General features: G+C 35.4%; 1 protein-coding gene across 2 annotated transcripts; it reads right to left on the reverse strand.

The window, feature by feature from the left end:
• Positions 1-281: 281 nt before the first annotated feature.
• LOC106065540 (NXPE family member 4-like) lies at positions 282-20,626 on the reverse strand. Of its 2 annotated transcripts, none has more exons than XM_013224376.2 (12): positions 20,271-20,626; positions 13,921-14,146; positions 12,106-12,239; positions 11,148-11,297; positions 10,623-10,826; positions 9,956-10,064; positions 6,482-6,705; positions 5,874-5,932; positions 4,974-5,143; positions 3,637-3,816; positions 3,232-3,438; positions 282-1,893 (listed from the first exon to the last, which is right to left on the reverse strand). In XM_013224376.2, exons 1-12 carry the CDS (start codon positions 20,357-20,359, stop codon positions 1,666-1,668), a joined length of 1,980 nt encoding a protein of 659 aa, XP_013079830.2. In that variant the 5' UTR covers positions 20,360-20,626; the 3' UTR covers positions 282-1,665. The 2 variants fall into 2 exon arrangements, with proteins under 2 accessions (XP_013079830.2, XP_013079829.2); XM_013224375.2 differs by having other exon boundaries at positions 10,623-10,829; positions 20,271-20,625.
• Between the last annotated feature and the right edge of the window lie 2,067 nt (positions 20,627-22,693).

Genomic DNA, 22,693 nt, shown 5'->3' on the forward strand with positions numbered 1-22,693 from the left:
CTTGCAAGTGTTGAGTGAGTCTAGCTGTTTGTAGATACAATAGTCAAGCCCAGGAGTAGTCCGAGTGTTCGCTTTAGAAGTTAAACAGTGATTTTCTCGACATTGAATTCTTCATCTGCCGTTTCTTTTGTTATTTTGATTATTTATTAAAATTTAATTTAATAATAAAATTTAACGACAAACACTTAGAAAAAAATCTTGAAATACAGAATATATGGTATGAAACACAGACTATATGGTATGAAACACAGACTATATGGTATGAAACACAGACTATATGGTATGAAACACAGAATATATTTTGGTATAAATCAATTGATTCCAATATCAACGACTAAATTTCTATAAATTAGGACAAAAACAAAATATCTGAAATACGTAAGAAAATTTACAATTCTTCAAATAAAGTACACAGAGTTACAATAGATTTCAAGATTTTCTGTTCAACCCTAAACGTGAATGTAAATCAAACAAGTTTTTTTAGATATGAAATTGATAGCACTTTATAAAACTAAAATCTAGCGAGATAGTCTGAGGTCACTCTGAAATCCTCTTGATTTAGGTCAGATTGTTCGTGAAAGAGTGTCCAGCGCACACCATTTAACCAAAGGACATGTCAATAACTTAGGAGTGCGACTCATACACTTCGACATAAACAAGCTCTCTCTCTGATATTGCTGTGACGCTGGGGGGGGGGGGAGAATTGAATGTAACTGATGAAGAGAACACCTCACCTCGCAGGAGGCGGCTTGGGAACGATACAGCTAGAGATGTCTAACCAAGACCGAAGGATACACATTTGAAAGAAGACTCACTGACGATTACATATGTAGAGGGCGAAAAGAGAATCCAAAATCAACCACCGATGGACAACAGTTATGTCAGCGCTGGCTTGGCAAAAATATGTAGGTCTCAGCTGGGACTGCGTAGCCACTTGAAATATTGCACTCCTCATTAATCTTCGGACTCGAAGAAAAGCCTTATTATTATTATTGTTATTTATTTATGAATTTAATGCCACTCCGCCACACATTCCAATGTGTTTGTTGTAGCTGTTGTTTATCTACATGTTTGTTGTAGCTGTTGTTTATCTACATGTTTGTTGTAGCTGTTGTTTATCTACATGTTTGTTGTAGCTGTTGTTTATCTACATGTTTGTTGTAGCTGTTGTTTATCTACATGTTTGTTGTAGCTGTTGTTTATCTACATGTTTGTTGTAGCTGTTGTTTATCTACATGTTTGTTGTAGCTGTTGTTTATCTACATGTTTGTTGTAGCTGTTGTTTATCTACATGTTTGTTGATGCTGTTGTTTATCTACATGTTTGTTGTAGCTGTTGTTTATCTACATGTTTGTTGATGCTGTTGTTTATCTACATGTTTGTTGATGCTGTTGCATAAATCTATCAAACTAAAAATAATTCAATTAACCACATTTAATGCGAATGGGAGTAGAGAAAGTTATATTCTCATAATTCTCAAGGCATTAGTAGAATTTGTAGAATTGAAAATTATTTTTCTGTGGAATGTTATCACTAGTCATTCTTTGTTTTGATATACTATACAAAGATAGTTCAGATCAAACACTTTTAACTTTGAATAGAATAGAATATTGCTGGCCAGCAGTCTACTTTAGGAAAAAAAGCTATCTAAGAGCATTGATTTAGTTAAAACTTTCTGCTAACAAAACCAAGTAATGTTGTAAATATCTGATGAGCAGCCTCGGGGTGAAAGTTCATGTTGGCTGTAGCTACTGTCAGGTCCCAGGTGTTGAAGTAAATGACCTTGTGACGAATCTCGTAGAAGATTTCTTTCTGAAGCCTCATGATTTCATGACCAAGCATGTCTCCAGCCTCGTAATGCTTAGGCCAACCTACTTGTGAAGTATGGGGACTCTGTAAACAAAAATAAACATTACCTTATCATTATAAGAATGGCAATAATAATATTCAAAAGTTGAAAAGCGAAAAAACGGACAAAATATGGAAGTATAAGCTTGGAGATTAAGCGACAAAGGAAGTTGCAAACTCCAACAGAACATGCTGTTGTTATATCAACCGAGAGGACAATGGCAACTTAGCTCACAGACACCTCCAAGGCCCTTAACATCCCTAAGAAGATTATCGTTGCCTCTCAAAGGGTGGTATTGTTGCAAACCTGCCACATAACCAAAAAATTCCTCAATCGGACATAGTTAAGCGATCACAATGAATTTTGTTTCTCTTTGACGAAGCTAAGTCCTGCCTGAATATTAGTTAATTTATTTTATTATAATAATAGCAGTAGCACTGTTTTTATTAGCGGCCCCCGAAAGGGGGAATAGCCACTATTAGTTGTGTGTAGTCCGTCCGTCCGTCTCATTGAGATAGCATGAGCTTAAAAATATATTGAAAATCCGACATCATAATATTTAAGAACTTTCAAAATTCTGATGCAACGGCTACTTTTTTTTTTCTTTCTGAAAGCGGATAATTTAATTCTTAAAATCAACTATTCAAGCAGTTTTTTTCATAAAAATACACAATTTTGTAACTATTCACTATTATAAGGAATAAAAAAACAACAACACGGGAGGCTTTTTAGTAAGAAAGTTAATAATTTAGGATATCTTAACACATTTATGCAAAAGATTTCAGATTTAAAAAAAAAAATGTTGAACCTTTTTTTAGTATTCAATTAGGTATTTTCTGTCAAGCTAGCTACTTACATTTTTTTTAATGTTTACTTTTTTTTATTAAAAAAATTACATTTAGTATGTATATAAGTCGAATATAGATTAAAACAGCAATTACTAAGTACCACTGCATATTATTCACATGAAGCCTAGATCATAAACATGAAAACAATAAACTTTAATCGATGCAGACTTACAGAGTAAGGAAAAAAGGGCTTTTGTACGGTTCGATTTTAACCTTCCAAAAGTCATTACTTCTCAACGTCGTAGCTATAATGGAACGGGTGGCTTTTGTCTTCTAAGATGTCTCCGACTTTGCTAAGACATTCGTGTATGAAAAGCTTATTTGGATAGAGTAGATTTTGGTTCAGACGCTCTTTTTTTTAAGACTGTCCAAGCGGCGCAACAGCTTAGACGGCACTTTCCCAGCCTTGTAAACAATTTATTGCATTTGTTAGCAGACCTTGTATTGTCCAACAGTAAAACACGAGCAACACACATGACTAGCACTCGTTCATAAAATAGAATACAAGTCTCGGCTCATGAATGCTACACATACCTGGAGCACGACTAAAACTTGAGAATTTCTTTGAAACAGTCTGACTAATGCGTCTCTGATGGCTCTGTACTTGTAATCTATAGAACTGATGTGTGCAGTGGTGATGTGGAAATAATGGTTGAGGAAAACCAGGTAGCGTCCCTTGGAAGGTATTTTATCAATCTCAACACTAGCAGCATTCAGTGAACCGATTTCTGCTATTTTGAACTAAGGAAAAAAAATGTTTGTTGTTTTACTAAATTACTATTATATTAAATATGTCAAATTGAAATATGATACAATTGCTCTAAGATGAAAACAACGGAGAATGACAAGAAACGTCTCTATATGACCAAGTAGGGGACAGGCAGACACGGCAAGATGTTGAGTCAATGAAAAATACCCATAGTTCAGTGCGACACTTACTCCATTCATGAATGGTTGGGTGTGAGGTTCCCATCTCAACCTGAACTTGTTGCCTTCGTGAACACATAGCAACGGTTTGTGCCAAGCTTCGGTCGAGGCTTTCTTAACCTGCACACATGAGGATCCTTGGACGAATTTGTTATAGTGGGATCGACCATTAGAATCTCCCAAAAGAATTATCTATCAGAGATTAAAACAAAAAGTTTAGATCTAGTTCATCAATTGTTAAAGAATACTTTTTGTTATAACAAGACAGATATGAAAAACTTTGGTTAAATAATGCAGCTCTTGTAAATAGCATAATTAGATAGTAATGTTATTCTAAATTGAGGATTAAGACACTAAAACAATTATTGATCGGTTTTTTTTAATGGCTTAGCTTGCTGAAAGTGCTCATGTTTTTACAAAGAGTGTTTCAACTCACTCTGTTTCTTTTCTGGTAAAATGTTAGATCACGTTATTTCTCCCACACTCATTCTAGAATCAAGCTGATATTTCGCACATTTATTTCTTTTACCTGACAAAACTAGAATCAATTTTTTTTTTAAATAACCCACTAGTTGATTAAATTTCGATAATTATTTATTTAGTTTGTATCGAACAGGGGAAAGAAATGATACTGGAATGATGTGGTGGTATAAATTGAATTAGTCCCCTTTATACTTTGTTTTAAAGTTTGAAAATAACAATAGATAAATATAGAAGCTTCTATTTTCATAAGTACTTCTCTGGTACAGTGGTTAGTGCGTTAGCTTTAGTAGGATATAGCCCTCGAGTTCGTATCCAAGTCGTTCAACTTTGTAATTTAATTTTATTTTTATAAATGCATTTAAAAAACGATCAACCAAATATTCAAATCATTCTCCCCCAACCCCCAGACAAGTGATAGGAGCATAGCGTATTGAGAAAGTTCAAAGCATGAAATAGCGCTAAACAAAAGCAATTAGTAAAAATATTTCCAATCGCACAGATTTATTGTTGTTAGCCTATATCTAGTACAAATGTAATTACATGACTTATCTAAATTAATTGATACAGCTATGTTATATATAAGCTTTATTATTTTTTTTACTTTTTAAATATTTTCTTGTTAGGCCTATATCATTTAGAAATTAATAAATAATTTAAGATCTATGTCCTTTTAAAAAAGGAAACAAAAATTCCTTGAATTCTTACAAAGCTCTAGATTTTAGTCCTATGCCATAACACTAATGCCTCTATGCCGTCACATCTGTGTTTATTGTCAGATCTACTTGTTGCAATGCTTGACGTCCGAATTATATAACAAGGCTCTTATAGTCTTGTTTCTATTCTTTGTCATCTGACAGCTCTATTACCTCTATGTCCTGATAGATGTAACTTGTGTTCAAGTGACCTATGTGACAATGTCGAGGCATCCAGACATTTTTATACATAAAACCTGTTGGGGATTCAAAGTCCCAGGTCTCTGAGATTGGTATTTCATTGCAAGCAGTCTTGGGCTGTAGGAAAAGCTTCTCAGAGGCATCTATAGTAAATGTAAGAACGAATCAGACAACGAAGGCAATAAATTTATTATGAAATTGAAACAAACTCAAACATAGTGGCAATCGCACAAGACAAGCCAATGTTATAGAGATCTAAGAGTTATAGGAATCAGACAAACCAGGAAGAAATGCCATTTCAGGGGTGAATCCAAGGCAACACTTTTGTCTTTTTATGTGGGCAGGAATGTTTCTCCGGGTCTCTAGTCTCTATAAAATAAAAGTCGTCCTTCAACAGAAGGAGGCAAACATTTGGGCATAAGTGCTTAATCATCTTAATGATTAAATGAAATCATTTGAAGTGCCATCTTCCTCGCTCTAAATGAACTTTAAAATGCCTGCTTGTTGCTTTGTAAAGGAAGCTGAGGCGGTAACATAAGAATACTTTTAAAATAACAAATAACATATTTTTGTTACGTTAAAAGTAAAATATAAAAATACAGTAACAGTGTTAGTTCTCCACATGGATACTTCCCAGGGGTGGGGGCTGTCGAGTGGGATGTAGGGCGATTGACCTTTCCACCCATCCTGCATCTACCAATTTGTACATCCTATAGGATGTATGTCTATTTATATCATAGGCCATTGGTTTACCGCGGTATAGTTTGTTCGACCCTTTTTCATGGCGCCAGTTTATACTTTGGTTTGAGAATCACTTGTATACAACAACGGGTCGAGTTATATATTTACATGAAGGAAAAACGTATTACGAACCTGCAACAACATTGAACTGTATGTCATTCGGGACGAGTCGAAATACTGTACTATTGGCCCTGTCCAACAGAGAATGGAAAACAAAATGATCATCACAAACATACAACATGTATTCACAACTATCTACTCGATCTATTGTTAGGAGCGCTAGCTTTTCCATGGGTCTCAAATTATGTTCTGTGACCTTTCACTTTTTCATTTACCTGACGATATTGGCTTGATCAGATAAACCCGATACAACTCAATGTGTTCCTGCATAGAGGGCGAGAAGGTAACTTTTTTTTTTAAGTCAATATATGTCCAGACGAACGTGTCTCTATCCTTATTATTCATTGGTTATTCACAGAAATCACTATTACATAATGGAGGAATTGTATTTTTTTTTTAAACTTCTTTTTATTTCTATTTGTTTGGGAGTAAACGTAGATCTAATTGCTGGAGTAGGCCTAGTGTTAGAAGTATTGCTGAGCGTAAAGAAAGGAAATTTTACTCTAAATGGCAAGTGCAATGATGGTTGCAAACATTAAATGCCTAATTTTTATTTAAAATATTGATCAGTTTCTATAAAGATCTTAAAAATTCAAAGTAGCTAATCAAAAACGTCTCACTCAGACGAACGAAGAAATAGTGCCATCTCTGCTGGTGTGGCGGGAATATTTGAAGGCCCCTCGATGACCCTGCTTCCAGCGAAGTGCAGCTCACAATCTAGCTGTCGTTTCCTTGGCCGACCACAGAACCAAGGAGAGCCGTTAATGGTGGTCATATTACAAATCTGAGACCGGCTGTGTCCAGGTATGACTTCTGTGTGGTAACAGGGCGTTAACTCGCTTGCCTGGTGAACAAATAGTATCGACTAGATTGAACAATTCAAATCTCTAAACAAACTATGTCTGTCGTGTTGTTCAAATCATGACTGTCGTGTTGTACAAACCATGCCTGTCGTGTTGTACAAACCTTGTCTGTTGTGTTGTACAAACCTTGTCTGTTGTGTTGTACAAACCATGCCTGTCGTGTTGCTTTCAGATGACATTGCATGTTCCTATAATTTTAAAACAATCTTTTATAAAATAGAACAGGGGTCGGAAACCTGTTTGACTTGGTGGGCCACAAACATTTTTAAAACCTTATGGCGAGCCGTATAAAACGCTCGTATTTAATTTGAAACACTGAGTTACGTTATTTTCCAGTCACTCTATATTGAGAATGAAGTTTACTCGGTTTATAAGTAGGACAGTGGACTACAAGTATGTCTTTTGAATTTGTAAAAATATTTACATTTAGTGGTTGTGGTACATACAGTAAAAGGTTCTATACAATACATTTGAAAATATTATCTGCCTGACTGCAAAAATCTAGATTATATTTCATTCCGAGCCTGTACACAAATTGTTTCACAAATACATAATAAACTTAATGTTAATGTGATTTTTGTGAGTTGACTACATTTGCATATTTTAATAATGTCATCTGCAACAGACTATGTTAGTTTTGGATGCATATGCTAATCGGCTTATCGAAAAGCTCAGCACAAAGCATACTTTCAGAATAATTAGTGTAAGTGCAGGCCAATCGAACAATTCATGTTTATAACAAATGTCTTCAAGAGTTGAGATATATTGCTTTGTTGTCCTACATAAAATGTCTGCAGCTTTGTTGATTGAAATGTGTCTCAATGACTTCCACCAGAAGACCTTCATTGCATCCTGAATCTCAACTGCCAACAAATTTTGAAACATATTTCAGCATCCTAAGCATGAAAGTTTTCAAAATGAGCTGAGAATTTCTTTATTACACTGTTTGTACAGTCTCACAGAATTTATACGCCGGCCACGTGATGTCAAGAAACTCCCTGGAGACAGCTTTACCACACTGCAGATGAGTATCTGTCTGGCTATATACTTTCTGTCTAGCCGCCTAGCAGTCACAACGTATTGAAAGTGTTTGAAGTTCCTTCCCCCTCCTGTAGTTGTTCCATTCAAACCGACAAGCTCAGCTAGTTCTTCACAAGACCAATTAGTTCTTCACAAGACCAATTAGTTCTTCACAAGACCAATTAGTTCTTCACAAGATCAATTAGTTCTTCACAAGACCAATTAGTTCTTCACAAGACCAATTAGTTCTTCACAAGACCAATTAGTTCTTCACAAGATCTATTAGTTCTTCACAAGACCAATCAGTTCTTCACAAGACCAATTAGCTCTTCACAAGACCAGTTAGCTCTTCATAAGGCCAATTAGTTCTTCACAAGACCAATTAGTTCTTCACAAGACCAGTTAGCTCTTCACAAGACCCATTAGTTCTTCACAAGACCAATTAGTTCTTCACAAGACCAGTTAGCTCTTCACAAGACCCATTAGTTCTTCACAAAACCAATTAGTTATTCACAAGACCAGTTAGTTCTTCACAATCCCAGTTAGTTCAATTTCTTTTACTTATAAGGACAAACTTCATTCACCACAACCAACATGCATGACTTAACAAAATTGTTAACAAAATACGGTCATGATTTGCATTTTTTGATTTGCAATTGATTTTTCTACTTAATTTTCTGCTATTTTCTGCCTAGCACAAACACTAGCGTTAGTTTGTAAAATTTTACAAAGCTTATATCTACGTGTTTTCTCTGATACAAATTATATTCTCCCACTTCCCATTCTCGGATCAAAATGAAAGTTTTCACAATTATTTAGTGCCCCTCAAAAAAACATGAATCAATCGAAAAATTGATAATAATCACAGATAATTTCCCTTTTGACAATATACATTGATTTACAGATATCAATTACCAATAGCTCTGGATTGTAGTATTAACAGAGTAAATGTACATATCAAATTAATAATGTAGAGAATCAAACTCCACATGTTAATTTCTACAAAATACATTGACTTACAACAACTCTCGAATGTAATTTCTCATTAAGTCAATATAAGCTTTTATATTTCTACAGCATAAAAGGTACTCCAGATATTCTATTTGTATTATTTTTTCTTCGAAAAAAAAAAGTCGTGTCTGCTATTTCTGACTTCGATTCGGTAAAAATACTTTTCTCAGAACACAGCGAGCCCATGAAAAGTCAAATTTATCAATATGGTTCTTAATCATGATGTTTGTTCGATTCTTTCCTGACTGCTTGAAGGCAAACTCACAAAGTAAAAAAAAAAATTAAAAATTTCATGACTCCAATTCTTCCTTGTTCCTTCCTTTATTCCTATTGAATTACTTACAGATAGACTGTCGTACGGGGGCGCAGTTAAAGGCTTGGTACACGAACCTCTGGACTTGGGTTCGACTCTCGGTGAAGACTTTGATTTTGAACAACGGAATTTTTAGAGCGCCCCTGAGTCAACCCAACTCTTTTGGATGCGGCCCTCCCACGGTATGTGGGAGTGAATGGTAGAACTTAGACAGCTACCAAGAACAAAATGAACAAATAATAATTGTTGATCACTATATGCCGTTTCATTTTAGATGTTTTCAAAATCTTTTAAGGCATGATCAGAAAAATAGGTTGAAAATGTCAGACGTTTACTTATATGTAGAATCAGTGTCAGCTCTTCGTGGAAGTCCAAAAATAATATGTACACATTCGTTAACCTATATTTCTACTTTAAAAAAAAATTAATGTTGCATAGAAAAAGAAAACATGCACAGTATTACATATAGTATACTTTGCCATGTAATGTTCCATGGTTAACAAACGGCAAACACTGTTTAATTGATAATCACCCTGAATGACACGGGGGGGGGGGGGGGGGGCGCATTGTTTAATTTGACTTACATGTTTCAAATTTTCTATCAACTCCTAGCCCAAACCTGCCGCAGGAAAGAGAGCAGGCTCGAAACGTTAGTCCTGAGTGTGACCATTATGAGTAGAGGGGGCGGAGTGTCTAAATTGAACAAATGTTGACAAAGGAGTAACCCTATTAAAGGAGTCACATTGGTTTGGATGTCAGATTGTCAAAAAAAAAAAAACAGTCATTTTAAAATGAAAATTGTGTAGAGTTTACGTTTTGATTGACAGCGTGTTGAGGTTGAACTTCTTTTCGCCTGAGTAAAAAAAACGTAATGTGAAACTGCCTACCTTTTCATTTTTAAACAAAGCGCCGATGTGTCGAAATGATTTTAGAACCAACTGTAGATATACCAAAGCCCTGAGGTATTCCCTGGAGTAGGTTACCGCAACATGGACTCTAAAAAGTAAACAAAAATTACCGATGTTGTTTACATTCAGAATGAAATGTCATTCAATGTTCAACCAGACTTTTAGCACCACTTTTGTTGTTTTTTGTTGTTGTTGTTTTTTAAATGTAAAAATAGACACCTGCTTTTGAATATGGAGGTATTAGTGGCAGCTAAAGGTTTTGAGTCGCCTAAGTAACCAGACAACACAAAAAACAGCTAAAATTAACTTTTCTTATATAACTTTTTACGATATATAGTTATATAAGACTTTAGGAAGCTGATTTTGAAGAAAACCGGGAAGCGGCGAGGGCTCTGAGCCGTACCCCGCAAGGGATGGGGGCACTTAAAGCGCTTCCCCATATTCATAGCTGGTCCCAATCCCGCAACATGCCACTTTTCTATTAGTAAATGTACTTTTGTATACATCATCATATTTTTTAAGCCTTTTCCAGGTGTACATTCCTACCTCTCTGGGATGGGAGGGGGGGGGGGGTAACAAAAGAAACAGAAAATGATTAGAAGTAAATCAATATAGGAAGGGGAATCATATCTATCTAATACTTTACCGCAATGTACCTATCCAAGATGCTGGTGCTGACGCGATGTAGGTTCCATTGCCCAGGTCTTCTATTTTGGCAGACATGCTTGTGCCGCTCATAAACTTGTCTTGGAACCAAACGCGGATCTCGTCTCCTCCAAATCCTTTAGGGACTCCCCTCCCGTCTTTCACATCTATTTGGAGCTGGATCATCTCTGACAACGTTAATGTCCTGCTGGAGGTGAGAGGTCATCATGATAATATCAGCATTTTCTTCCAGGCCTAACATTTGTATGGTGCAGTAAATGTGGTTTGTGGAGGTGAACAGACAAACAACAGTGACATCAGTCATTCAAAAACAAACAAACATGAAACAAGTTTTGAAAATTAATAATTAATTTGTGTGGGATGTGGGGCTGAGCCAGGACCGGCCTTATAGACAAACTAGGCAGCCGCCTAGGGCCTCTGATTACCTAAGGCCGGCACTGGCTGAGCAAATGAAATAAAAAATTTCATTATTCAGACTAGTGAATAAACCGGTCAGTATTTTTACCTGGGGTTTAACATCAAGACGGTAGAGAATGTCTCACTGGTTGCGCTTAGGACATCAATCACAGGAGGACGAGACAGGTAAAACTTTTCAAAGGAGTACAGTTCATTGACTGGCGGTGTAGACAGATAGTCCCAGTCGAGCATTCCACACCTTAAAACAAGGTTAGAAATTTTCCAGAATCAAAGAATACTTTAAGTTAATGTAGAGGTATTTCTTTGTTTGATTTGAAAGTTAAATTTATACAGGATACAGGAATGGTATATGCAGTGCAGAAGAGACTCAACTGTAAACCCAGCTTACTGTTTATAAGTAAACCCAGCTTACTGTTTGTAAGTAAACTCAGCTTACTGATTGAAAACAAAAACGTTAACAAATAATTGAGTTTCGTGTAAATAGAATCTCGTTCACACATACGAACAAGCGCACTTACACACACAAAGTACGTAGCGTCTTTAATGAACCCAAAACCAGACACGTGACACTAGACTGTAAAGTATTTTTCATTAAAGTCAAAATTTCTCATTTAGAGATGCCTTTGTTCTGGGGGGTGGGGAGGTATTGATTAATTAGATGTTAGATAAAGAAAAAGGAACCAGTTTTTTAAATATAAATTTCTTTAGAATGGGGAAAGAGTCAGGGAAGAGACCTAATAAAACTTGTTTGGTTAATATGAAACACCAGATAATAAAATCATTCGAGCAGTTAGTGTAATGACACTTTTAATTGTAAGAAGTCGCAATTAAACTTAATTTAATTTTAAATTTTATTTTTAACAAGAGTAAACATTTTTAAAATATTTAAAAAAAAACAATACCTCCATGATGATACTTCAAATATAATTCAGGTTTCTTAAATAAAAAGAGAAGCTGTCTTTAAAACAATAGAATAAAGAATATATATGTATACAGTTCAAGTCAATGACCGAACATCAAAAGATGAACACATATGTAATTCTCACGCAATAGCCAGGGACATTCTGTGGACGTCTTGTTCAGCAGTGAATACATCGTTTGGATCTTCCTCTGTTGGACTGCTCCAAAAGGTGCGTGGATCTACAGCGACATCTGCACACTTATTGTTCCTACCAATGACCTGTGATCAAAACAAAAAAAACTCAAAGCCGGTTACTGAGTAACGGGATCTTTGCAATACAGTAACCCATAGATCTATTAGTCTTACTTAAGGAATAGATAGTGTTCGTTTGGAGTGCAATTCTCTTTAGACACGGAAGTCTCCCTTCAATCAACTTAGCCACTGGTCGTTGAATCATATCGCCAGACTACAGAAAGGACAACATTAGTAAGATTTAAGGGGTTAGCTGGGGTGGTACGGCAGAGGAATCCAGATCCAATAGCCTCAGGGTGGCGCCTCCGTAGAAACGTCCGCCCTGGGAATCGGATGGGCTAAGAACAAGAGCGAACATAGCCCCCAGTGGGCTACCTTCAGTTATACTCTAGCGAGCGTACATGCACCTGGTGAGGAAGGAAGAAAAAAAAAGGCTTGCTGACCCAGTCCATCTGTTGCAAGGTTCCCCAGCGACGTCCACACGCATGTAATGGTCCTCCCACGGTTTGCTTCGGTACATTATAGCAGTGTTTCTCAAACTGGTGTACGCGGGCGCTAAGACGAAATTTGTATACAATAAAAAATTAAAAGACATTTAATTCGATCAAATAACTGGAAGATTAATCCATCCGTCCATCATTACCATTTAATATGTCTTTAACGTAGACGACCAAATCGAAGATTTGAAGACATTTTTTTATTTGAATATACACGACTGGGTGTTGAGCCCTTTTGCGCGTGAACATATTATCTTATAATATCCACAAACGAGGAACTGAAACTAATGTTTAATCAAGGATACCACAAATTCTGCATTACATGTCATTGTAAAGAAGTTCCCGGCTTCTTGTTTGGTACAACGTGGATTTCTTGCCGTCATGAACCTCATCACACATACAAGAAACCGACTGGAAATGTATGCTCTTTGAGCCGGGCTTAAATACACTCATAAAATCTCATGAACCTCAACCAAGTCATTTTTTTTAAATTTAAACAGATGATGTCAATAAACACTCCTTCTTCAACAAAATGTTTTTTTAAAAGATTGTTTTACATATGTAATATGCATTTATGTAGTTTTTTTTTTTATTTAAAGGACCATGGGCAAGTTTTTACTATATTAAGGGGTCCCCGGGTCAAAAAAGTTTGAGAACCTCTGCAATATAGGAATAAGGAGAGCCCCCCCCCTTTGAGCTCGGTCTCCGACCTTCGCATAGGAGAAGAAAAGTTTGACGCTGGCTTATGGAAGATGTGTGTGAATAAATGATCACTTTGTTGTCGGTGAAGAGCCCACTTCCCATCATGGCCACGGTACAGAATCCTTTCCCAGGTCAAAGGTTCATAAAATCGGTTTATCTCGGACCTTATTGGACACTTAGAAGAGGTATGGTGTGGCTGCAATAACAAAAAAACAAAACATGCTTCTAACCAACTAGCAAATGACCCAAACCGTGGAAAAAAGCAACGATAAGACAATTACTTTTTGTTTAAATAAACCAACAGAAAGTCTTCATCTTTTAACCCCCCTAGTTACATTCGTAAATAATTGTAAATAATTGTGCAAAATTTTCACAATGTTCACTTTTAAGGCAGAATGCATTGGTTGTTACACCCGAACATTATATTTAGTTTCTTTTTTTTTTTTTTTTTAAAGATTGATATTTAAGATTTAATTTAAATTCTATCCTGGATAGATCATGATACTAACCATAAGTAACTGAGTAGTGTTGAGAGACAGTCTTAAAATATCTCTCACGGACAACTGTTGTTTGTCTTTCTCTGTTTGGTTGACCGTCACCTTTTTGTCCCTAGTTGATAAATCGCCTAAGCTGACACGTCGTGAAGAAGGTTTTTGGTCTGGTGGAAAGTTTACGTTTACATTGGACCCTCTTAATATGCTCGATAAAATCTTGTCCTGAGTACAGCAGGTACTTCTGAAATGTATTTCAATCTTTTATTTGTATCGTCTATACAAAGCTTCAATAGACAAATAATGTTTGTTCTGTGGTTGTTATATACATAATTCTAATTCGGTTTAATTGGTTCGATTCTTATATAATCAGTAACTGCCTTGATGTAGACCTACACTTTGAGGGCTTCGTACAAAATAATTAGTTTCTACATTTCTTCTTCAAATTCTTTATCCTTTGTTCAAGGTTTCGCGTCAGATCAGTTTGTAACACAGTTTGGCGATCTCCATAAGGACAAAAGCCGTTATTGGTTCAATTTAGTTTGATTGTCACGCTCAAATGCAAATCCCCCCATCCCATCCAAAAAAATATAAAGTACCCTTTCAGACCTTAAAATATATAGGACAAATGATGAAAATGGCATCCTAAAAATTTTCAGTCTTCACTCAGATCCAAACCAAGAAACTTTCGGTTAGGAAGCCAAGCGCTTTACCACTCAGCCAATAAGCCCCTACAAATACCAAAACGCTATTGAAATTCCGATTTCATTATCACTTGCAACGTGTTAAGATTGATGTAATGGCGATTCTCGGTCTTCTGAAAGCAACCTTTGAGCTTTTAGTCTTCTGAAAGCAATTTTTTTATCTTCTGTGAAAGCCACTTTTGCTCTTCTGAATGCAATTTGTATTCTTCTGAAAGCAACAGTTGATCTTCTGAAAGCTACTTTTGGTCTTCTGAAAGCAATTTTTGATCTTCTGAAAGCAATTTTTGATCTTCTGAAAGCAATTTTTGATCTTCTGAAAGCAACGTTTGGTCTTCTGAAAGCAATTTTTAGTCTTCTGAAAGCAACTTTTGATCTTCTGAAAGCAACTTTTGGTCTTCTATGAAAGCAAATCTTTAAAAACAAAAAATTCAAATGCCATTTTCTCAGACCTACACCATTTTTCGACATCTAGAAAATCAAACACAAAATAGGGTAAATAATTTAACATATAAAAATAACAATGTTAGCAAAAGCATCCTTTTTCTTTGATTCCGAGTAAACCCACATCTATCTTTGAACCCTCACAAAATTCCCACTGTCAACCAACCAAGTCATAACGTGTATAGTTATCCACACCCAGACATAGAACTCCTGAATTCACAAACATCAGCTGAACCCACCAGATGTTAGTTATTAGAATATTGATGACTTGTCGTTAATATTCAGGGCACACTCCACTCTCATCTCACAAGCAAATAGAACCAAGAGTTTTAGACCACAATAAAGTTTTGAATAATTTATTGCAAATAGATTTGCAATTGAAGTCGTGAGTGTAAAGAAATATCTACGAGTACTATTTTGAGTGGATCTAAAATATGACGAAACAACAAGTTGTAGATTTGTTTTGTGAAGCGTCATATAATCAAACATGTTTACCGAGGTAGCCCCTGTTTCTGGTTTTAATCTATGTAAAGAGAATGAAATATGAAGAAGTCAACCCGAAATATCAAGAAAACCTTTTGACATTGCTACAGTTAAGAGCGAATTGTTTTTAGAAAACTATTTTAAACAACACCTTTAACCATTTCTTAACTAACAGATCCGGATGGTGGTAGATTAAACTTGGATTATCTAACCAAAATGTCTTATAATTATCAGTTCAATCAAAGCACTAATCAATGAAAAAGCTAAAAGAAAAATATTTCTGAATGACAGTAGGCTGCTTTAAAATTCCAACTCTCATTTCTAGCAGATGAAGACATTAACCAACCAGATGATTACTTTTGGAATAGCATTCAAATACATTTCAAAATCAATACGGAAAAGAATACGATATTTATTTCAAAGTTGTAAATACTGGTTTAATTACATACATAAGCGTAACAATGTTATTGCTTTTCCTGTCTGATTCAAGCAACCAGTTTCATGCTCTAACTTTATTTTTGTTGTCGTTGTTGGTGTCATCTTTATGTGATGTGTTGTAACCCAAAAGAAAAATCTTACTCTGGAATAAATGTAACCTAACACAACTACACCAAGCTGCATTAAACTTTCAACAAACATTCTTATTAGAAAAAGACATTAACCAACCAGTCGATGACCTCTGGAATTTCATTAAAAACCATCTTAAAAGCATTATAGAAAATCATATACCAACTACATACACATTAAATAAAATAAATAAATGCTGGTTTGATAATAGACTAAAGAAGCTTTGTAAACAGAAGGAAAACCTATATAGAAAATTTAAAGAAACTAATGCAGAAAGAGTTTACAAAAAGTATATAAAAATTAAACACTTAACCCAAAAAGTAAGCAGACAGCTGCAGATTGAATACATAAACAATGTAATATCTAAATATAACAACAAAAACCTATGGTCATACATTAAGTCTAAGAAAATGGAAACAACAGGCATAGCGCCATTAAAAGATGAACATAACATAATACATAATGATAATGAAACTAAAGCAAACATCCTAAACAAATACTTTGCATCAGCATTCTCAGCCCCAGGAGACAAAGACATATTACTGAATTTGAACCATGTAAACAACATAAAAGATATAGTAGTACAAGAAAATGGAATTCAAAAACTATTAGCCAACACCAAACCAAATAAAGTTTCTGGACCTGATGGTATTCCAGCTAGATTACTCAAAGAACTAAGCAATGAGCTAGCCCCAGTGTTCAAAATACTCTTTCGGGCTTCACTTAACCAGGGCAGAGTACCAAAGGACTGGAAAGAAGCTAATGTCACCCCCCCCCTATTTAAAAAAAGGAGAAAAATCTGACCCAGGAAACTACAGACCAGTATCACTTACCAGCATCACATGTAAAATCCTAGAACACATAATATGTAGCAACATCATAAACCATTTAGATAAAGATAATGTCCTCACACCATACCAACATGGCTTTAGGAAATATAGATCATGTGAAACACAACTGATAGGACTAATTGATGATTTTTCAAAAGGTTTAGATAATAGTGAACAAATAGATGCTATCTTACTAGATTTTTCTAAGGCTTTTGACAAAGTCCACCACCATAGTTTGCTTAAAAAATTAAAATATTTCGGCATTAATGGTTCACTGCATCAGTGGATTAAAGATTTTCTGATAGGGAGAGAACAAACTGTAATAATAAATGGCTCTAAATCAACACCGATAACAGTAAACTCAGGTGTACCTCAAGGAACAGTCTTGGGTCCACTACTATTTTTAATTTACATAAATGATTTACCAAATTGCATTACTTCAGGAACAAAAGTCAGATTATTTGCAGACGATTGCATAATATATAGAACAATAAAAACAACACACGACACAGATATTTTACAAAGAGAATTAGATGAATTACAGAAATGGGAATCAAATTGGAGCATGTCTTTCGACCTAGAAAAATGTCAGTTGTTAAGAGTAACAAAAAAACTAAAACAAATTAATTCCACTTATCTTATTCATGGCAAACCAGTAACACAGACTAAAACGCAAAATACCTAGGTGTTATAATAAATGAAAAACTGTCATGGAATCCACATATTGATGAAACTACCAAAAAATCAAACAAAGCATTAGGATTTATTAAAAGAAATTTCTATAAATCAAATAAGAACATAAAACTAAAATGTTATTTAACCTTGGTTAGGCCAATAATAGAATATGCATCCTCCGTTTGGGACCCCTCAACTCAAGAAAACATTAAAAAACTGGAACAGACACAAAATAGAGCAGTGAGATTCATAACAAACGAATATTCACATTTGACTAGAGTAACACATTTAGTAAAATCACTAAATTTAGAAAGCCTTCAGGACAGAAGGCTCAAAAGTAAAGTAGCAATCATACATAAAACACTGAACCAAAATCTTCAAATACAAAAACAAAATTTAATAAAATACTCTGAAAGACACAAAGATAAAGGCACATTCCTCGTCCCATATGCTAGGACAAATTTGTACAAACATTCCTTCTTCCCTAGTGCTATTAGAACATGGAATGGGTTGCCTGAGCTAGCCAGGAAAACCAGTGACTTGGCTGAATTTAAGTCATTGGTTAATATGCATGACTAAATGCATGACGCGTAGGACGTAATCATCTTTTTTGAAGTAACGTCTGTATTATATAAGATAAGATAAGATAATTGTAACTTATGGTTCGATATTTTATGTTTTATTGCTACTTTACACAGTCTTCTGTACTCAAGTGTCTCTAAGTGTAACGATTTTACTCAAAGAGTTACTCTAGTCAAATGTGAATATGTCACGAATCTTTTTGTGTCTGTTCTGGTTTTTAGAGGTGCCTGAAAGGGAAAAAAAGATTGAAAATTGAACATCACGATATTTTAGAACTTTTAAATTTCTGATGCAACGGATACTTTTTTTCTGAAAACGAATCATTTATTTTTTTAAAGTAAATATGCAATAAGTTTTTTTCAGAAAAAATACACTATTTTTACAACTATTTACTATTAATAGTAATAAAAAAAAACACGGAAGACTATATCACTAAGGGAGGACATTTTAATGTATATTTTTTTTTTATATTTATGTAAACGTTTTTGTTATTTTCTTTAAAAAAATGTTTCAAAAATATTTTTATTACTAAATTTAGTGTGCTTTGTCATACAGACTTCTTACATTTTAAATAAAATGTTTACTTCTGTTTTAAAAGGGAAAAAAATGTATTATGTATGGATATAGGTCGAACATAATTTTAAAATAGTATTTAATAAGCAGTGCTTTTTATTATACGCTAATAGTGTTCTATACACCTTTATTACTATCTAAAGAATCTATAAAAAGGGAAACTTTTTTCCTTTAAGCCTTGAATAAGACATTGGCTCTTTAGAAAACGACCGATTAGATAATCATTCGATAACATCAGATAAGCCATGTTTACATTGAACCATATCTTAACTAATCATCAGTTCACTCAGTTCACTGACCACATATGAATATAGTATCATGCTCACAGTCAGCCTAACAATATAATAATATCGATAAAACTTTCGACACAGATTGTCGTGGTCACTGACTCGATACCTGTACTCCAGGCTTTGCAAAGTCCTGGACCGTGGTCCATCTTCACACGATTTAAGGCAACGCTATGGCACCCTGGAAACATTGCGGTGGGTACCAAGTGACTGGCAACACCGTTGCAGACTCATTGGTCCACCAGAGAGGGCTAACACCACCTATCAAGGTGTGAGTTTCTATCATGCACTGGCAACAATTCAAACAATAAAAATTTTAAGAAAGGGCCCCTCGAAGTCTGAGAACACATGGAGCTCTTGCTGGAGGCTGCACAGGACCGGTTACTGTCCCTTTGGCTCATATATTGCATGGCTCAGGTTAAACTTTAGCTATGGTGTGGGAAGAAAGAGGAAATCGTCTCGAAACCATGAGTTGTGTTGTGTTGTCTTTATATGAAAAAAGAGTCCTAGTAATCACAACAAATGTATATAAGGATCAATAAAGCAGTCTTAGTCTTAGTCTTTACCTGTATGGTGACATACATTCGCGAAGCATCACTGCACGGTTTATGTCGATGAATGTTGCATACAAAAGAGATTTGTGCCTTTAGAGTTATATAGTGTATGGAGTATAATGATGATGATGATGATGGTGGTGGATATTACTCTAAACAAGGTTACTTTTTTAAAATAGTTTTATGTTCTTGTTTAAATTTAAATTTTTAAAAATTAAATTTAAACTATTTGTTTGAATTCTTAATAACTTCATCACTAATGGCAATCCGCGATATCATCTAATGTGAGTTTCCTGTTGTTTCCATTCTCTTCTATTAAAATATGACCATAGATTTTGTTTATTCCCCTTAGAAAGCATTGTGTCTATGAATTCCCTATGCAGCTCTCTGGTAAGTCTTAGTTTCAGATATTTCATTTTGATACATTTTATGTACTCACTCTTCCCTGGTCTCTTAAATTTTTAAATACGTTGTTCCTTTTTCTTAGGAATAAACATGTGTGATAACGTTAGTACGTGAAGAACGTACATTTCATAAGATGAAAGATAACTTTCCTAAACATGTCCTTTTTCCTTCAAACTTTGGTCAAAAATGTTTTGTTTTGAAAAAAGAATGGAAAAAAAAACACAACTAATAATTAATATTAATTTATGTCTACAAATGTTGTTTTACCTTAAAGAAATCCAGAAACTTAAACAAAGAAGAACAAGAAATGATGACAATAAACAGGGTTGAAGATTCCGATAGCGACATTGATACATTGCTGACCACCAGATGTCGCTGAAACCCTGCAAAACTTATTAAACAAACAGTAGCATGAGAAACGTGTGTTTGTTTGTTTTATTCCTTCTAAACGTACTATAGAGCGTACTTTATAAGTCATAGGAGGAAGATAAGGAAAGAAACACAAGGGGCACGGCTCCCTAATAGGCTGACACAAATGTTTTAAATCGACATAAGAATTTATCCGACATCAGTCCTAAACTAAAGCCTGGCTACTCTACCTGAAGCGTGGATAATGAATTACCAAAGGGAGGCAATAGATGTAATGTAAAAAAAAATATAGCAAGCTGTCCTTTTTTTTATGACCTTCAAATATTTATATATATTTATAGTGGGATTTTTTTTCCATCTCGCAAGTGTCAAGGTGTCCCCGGAAGCGACGTGTCCAAATGTGACGCGTTTTATAATTTTTTTAATGGTTCTAACATGTGTTGGTACCACTGGCGGATTTAGTGGGTAAGAACGTTAGGGCTGATCACCCACTTACTCCGCTGGCGGATCTGGGGTGGGGGGCGGTAGGGGTGATTTCCCCCCCCCCAACTCGGCCGACCCTCTCTTTCGAACATCGCCCCCCCCCCCATCTAGTATGTTAGCCGATTTGGTTTTGTAGGGAGTGGGCGATGGCATCAATCCAGCCACCCCCCCCCCCCCCACTCGAAAGTTTATGGTTCAATTTATTTGTACAAATCACAGCTTGTTAACAAAATCAATCAAATATCTATATGATTAAAACTTGTTATTGATATTTTAACACATTTTTATATTATTTCGTTCTCCTGTTGGCCGATTGGGTGGGGTGGGGGCGCGAATACATCTACTGCTCTTCCCACCTAAACGAAGTTACAAATAGGCCTATTGAACAAAATGCATCACTTACAAATGAGCTTTGTTTGTGAAATATTATTTTTCCAATATATTTTTTTTCGCCGGCTATCCTCCAGGGCTTAATCTAAATCTGTGTATCTTATCTTTTAAAGAAACAAATTGATTGTATTTGCAATGTTGTAAGGGCCTATAATTTCATATTAGAATATTTTCTTGCAAAACATTCAAAATGTTCTTGAAAATGAGATATTTCTGAGCGTTTAACCATCGTTCTGTTGATGTCTAATGCTGACCAAAACAAACCTACTACAAGAGGTCTCGCTTAACGTGAAGATAATATTACGATAAATACGCCTAATAAAGATATACTTACGCTACTTGTGCCTCGATTGTCAGTCACACTTCAGGATCGGCCCTTGCCCCCAAGTTACTTTTACTAAATTTAATCTGCCTTTTTTAATAGGATGAGTAATGGAGGAGCTTACAGCGCTACCCCAGTTCCATAGCTGTCAAATGAAAGGACCAAAAATGACTGTTTTTTTTTTGTTGTTGTTGCCGAGAGTTGAGACTTACTGCTTTTATTTTTATTCTCATATATATGTTTATGCAGTGTATGTGCGTTTATACATAGGGTTAGGTTTCACTGGGCTTTAGGGTTAAGGTCTGGAAAAAAATCCCCCCCCCCACTCAAACGTTCTGGATCCGCTAGTGACTTACTCTACCGCCTCCTCCCCCCCCTCCCTTTTCACAGGGGCGGGATGGGTGAATTTTTGTGGAAAAATCATACAATTTGTATTTTTAAACAACTTTTTAGGTTCATAATAGATACTAATTATTTATATCTTAACAATCTTTGCCCAGTCGTGTGGGTATAAAGTATAAGTAGAACTTCTTCTTCTTCTTCATCGTTCTCATTGTTATGTTGGAGTGTTCATATGACTAGACCAATACATGAGATGAACTGCGCAGTGGTTTCCAAATCAGGGAGCTCTCCATATAGTTTTCTTTCTATTGGGGTGATTTGGGGCCAATGTCTTATACGGGCCTCTTGGTAGATAGAGCAGTTTTGGAGGACGTGGTCGGCATTTTCTGGTGATACTCCACATGGGCAGACTTCACTGGTTCCAATTTTGAGCTTCCGAAACATGTGTTGTCGCATTCTGTTGTGTCCGGTCCTGAGTCGAAAGATTAGACGTTGGTCTTGTCGGGATAGCTTATAGTAAGCGTCATCTTTCTTGTGATTTGGATGAGAGCTCGTCCATTTCTCATTTATTTTATCTACAATTAATTTCTTCATTTCTTCTGGATAGAGTGCAGAGTTTGCTTGTGAGTTTGTTCTCCCACTATTGGCGAGTGTGTCAGCCTTATCATTTACTGCTAGTTGTATGTGAGCTAGTATCCATTGAATAACAGTTTTTTTTGCTGTTGTTGTTGAGCTTTGTAAGTGCTGTTCTGATGTTTTTAATATAAGGGGAATCAGAGTTTTG

Source organism: Biomphalaria glabrata, chromosome 5, assembly GCF_947242115.1.
Source record: "Biomphalaria glabrata chromosome 5, xgBioGlab47.1, whole genome shotgun sequence".
Classification (NCBI taxonomy): Eukaryota; Metazoa; Mollusca; class Gastropoda; family Planorbidae; genus Biomphalaria; species Biomphalaria glabrata.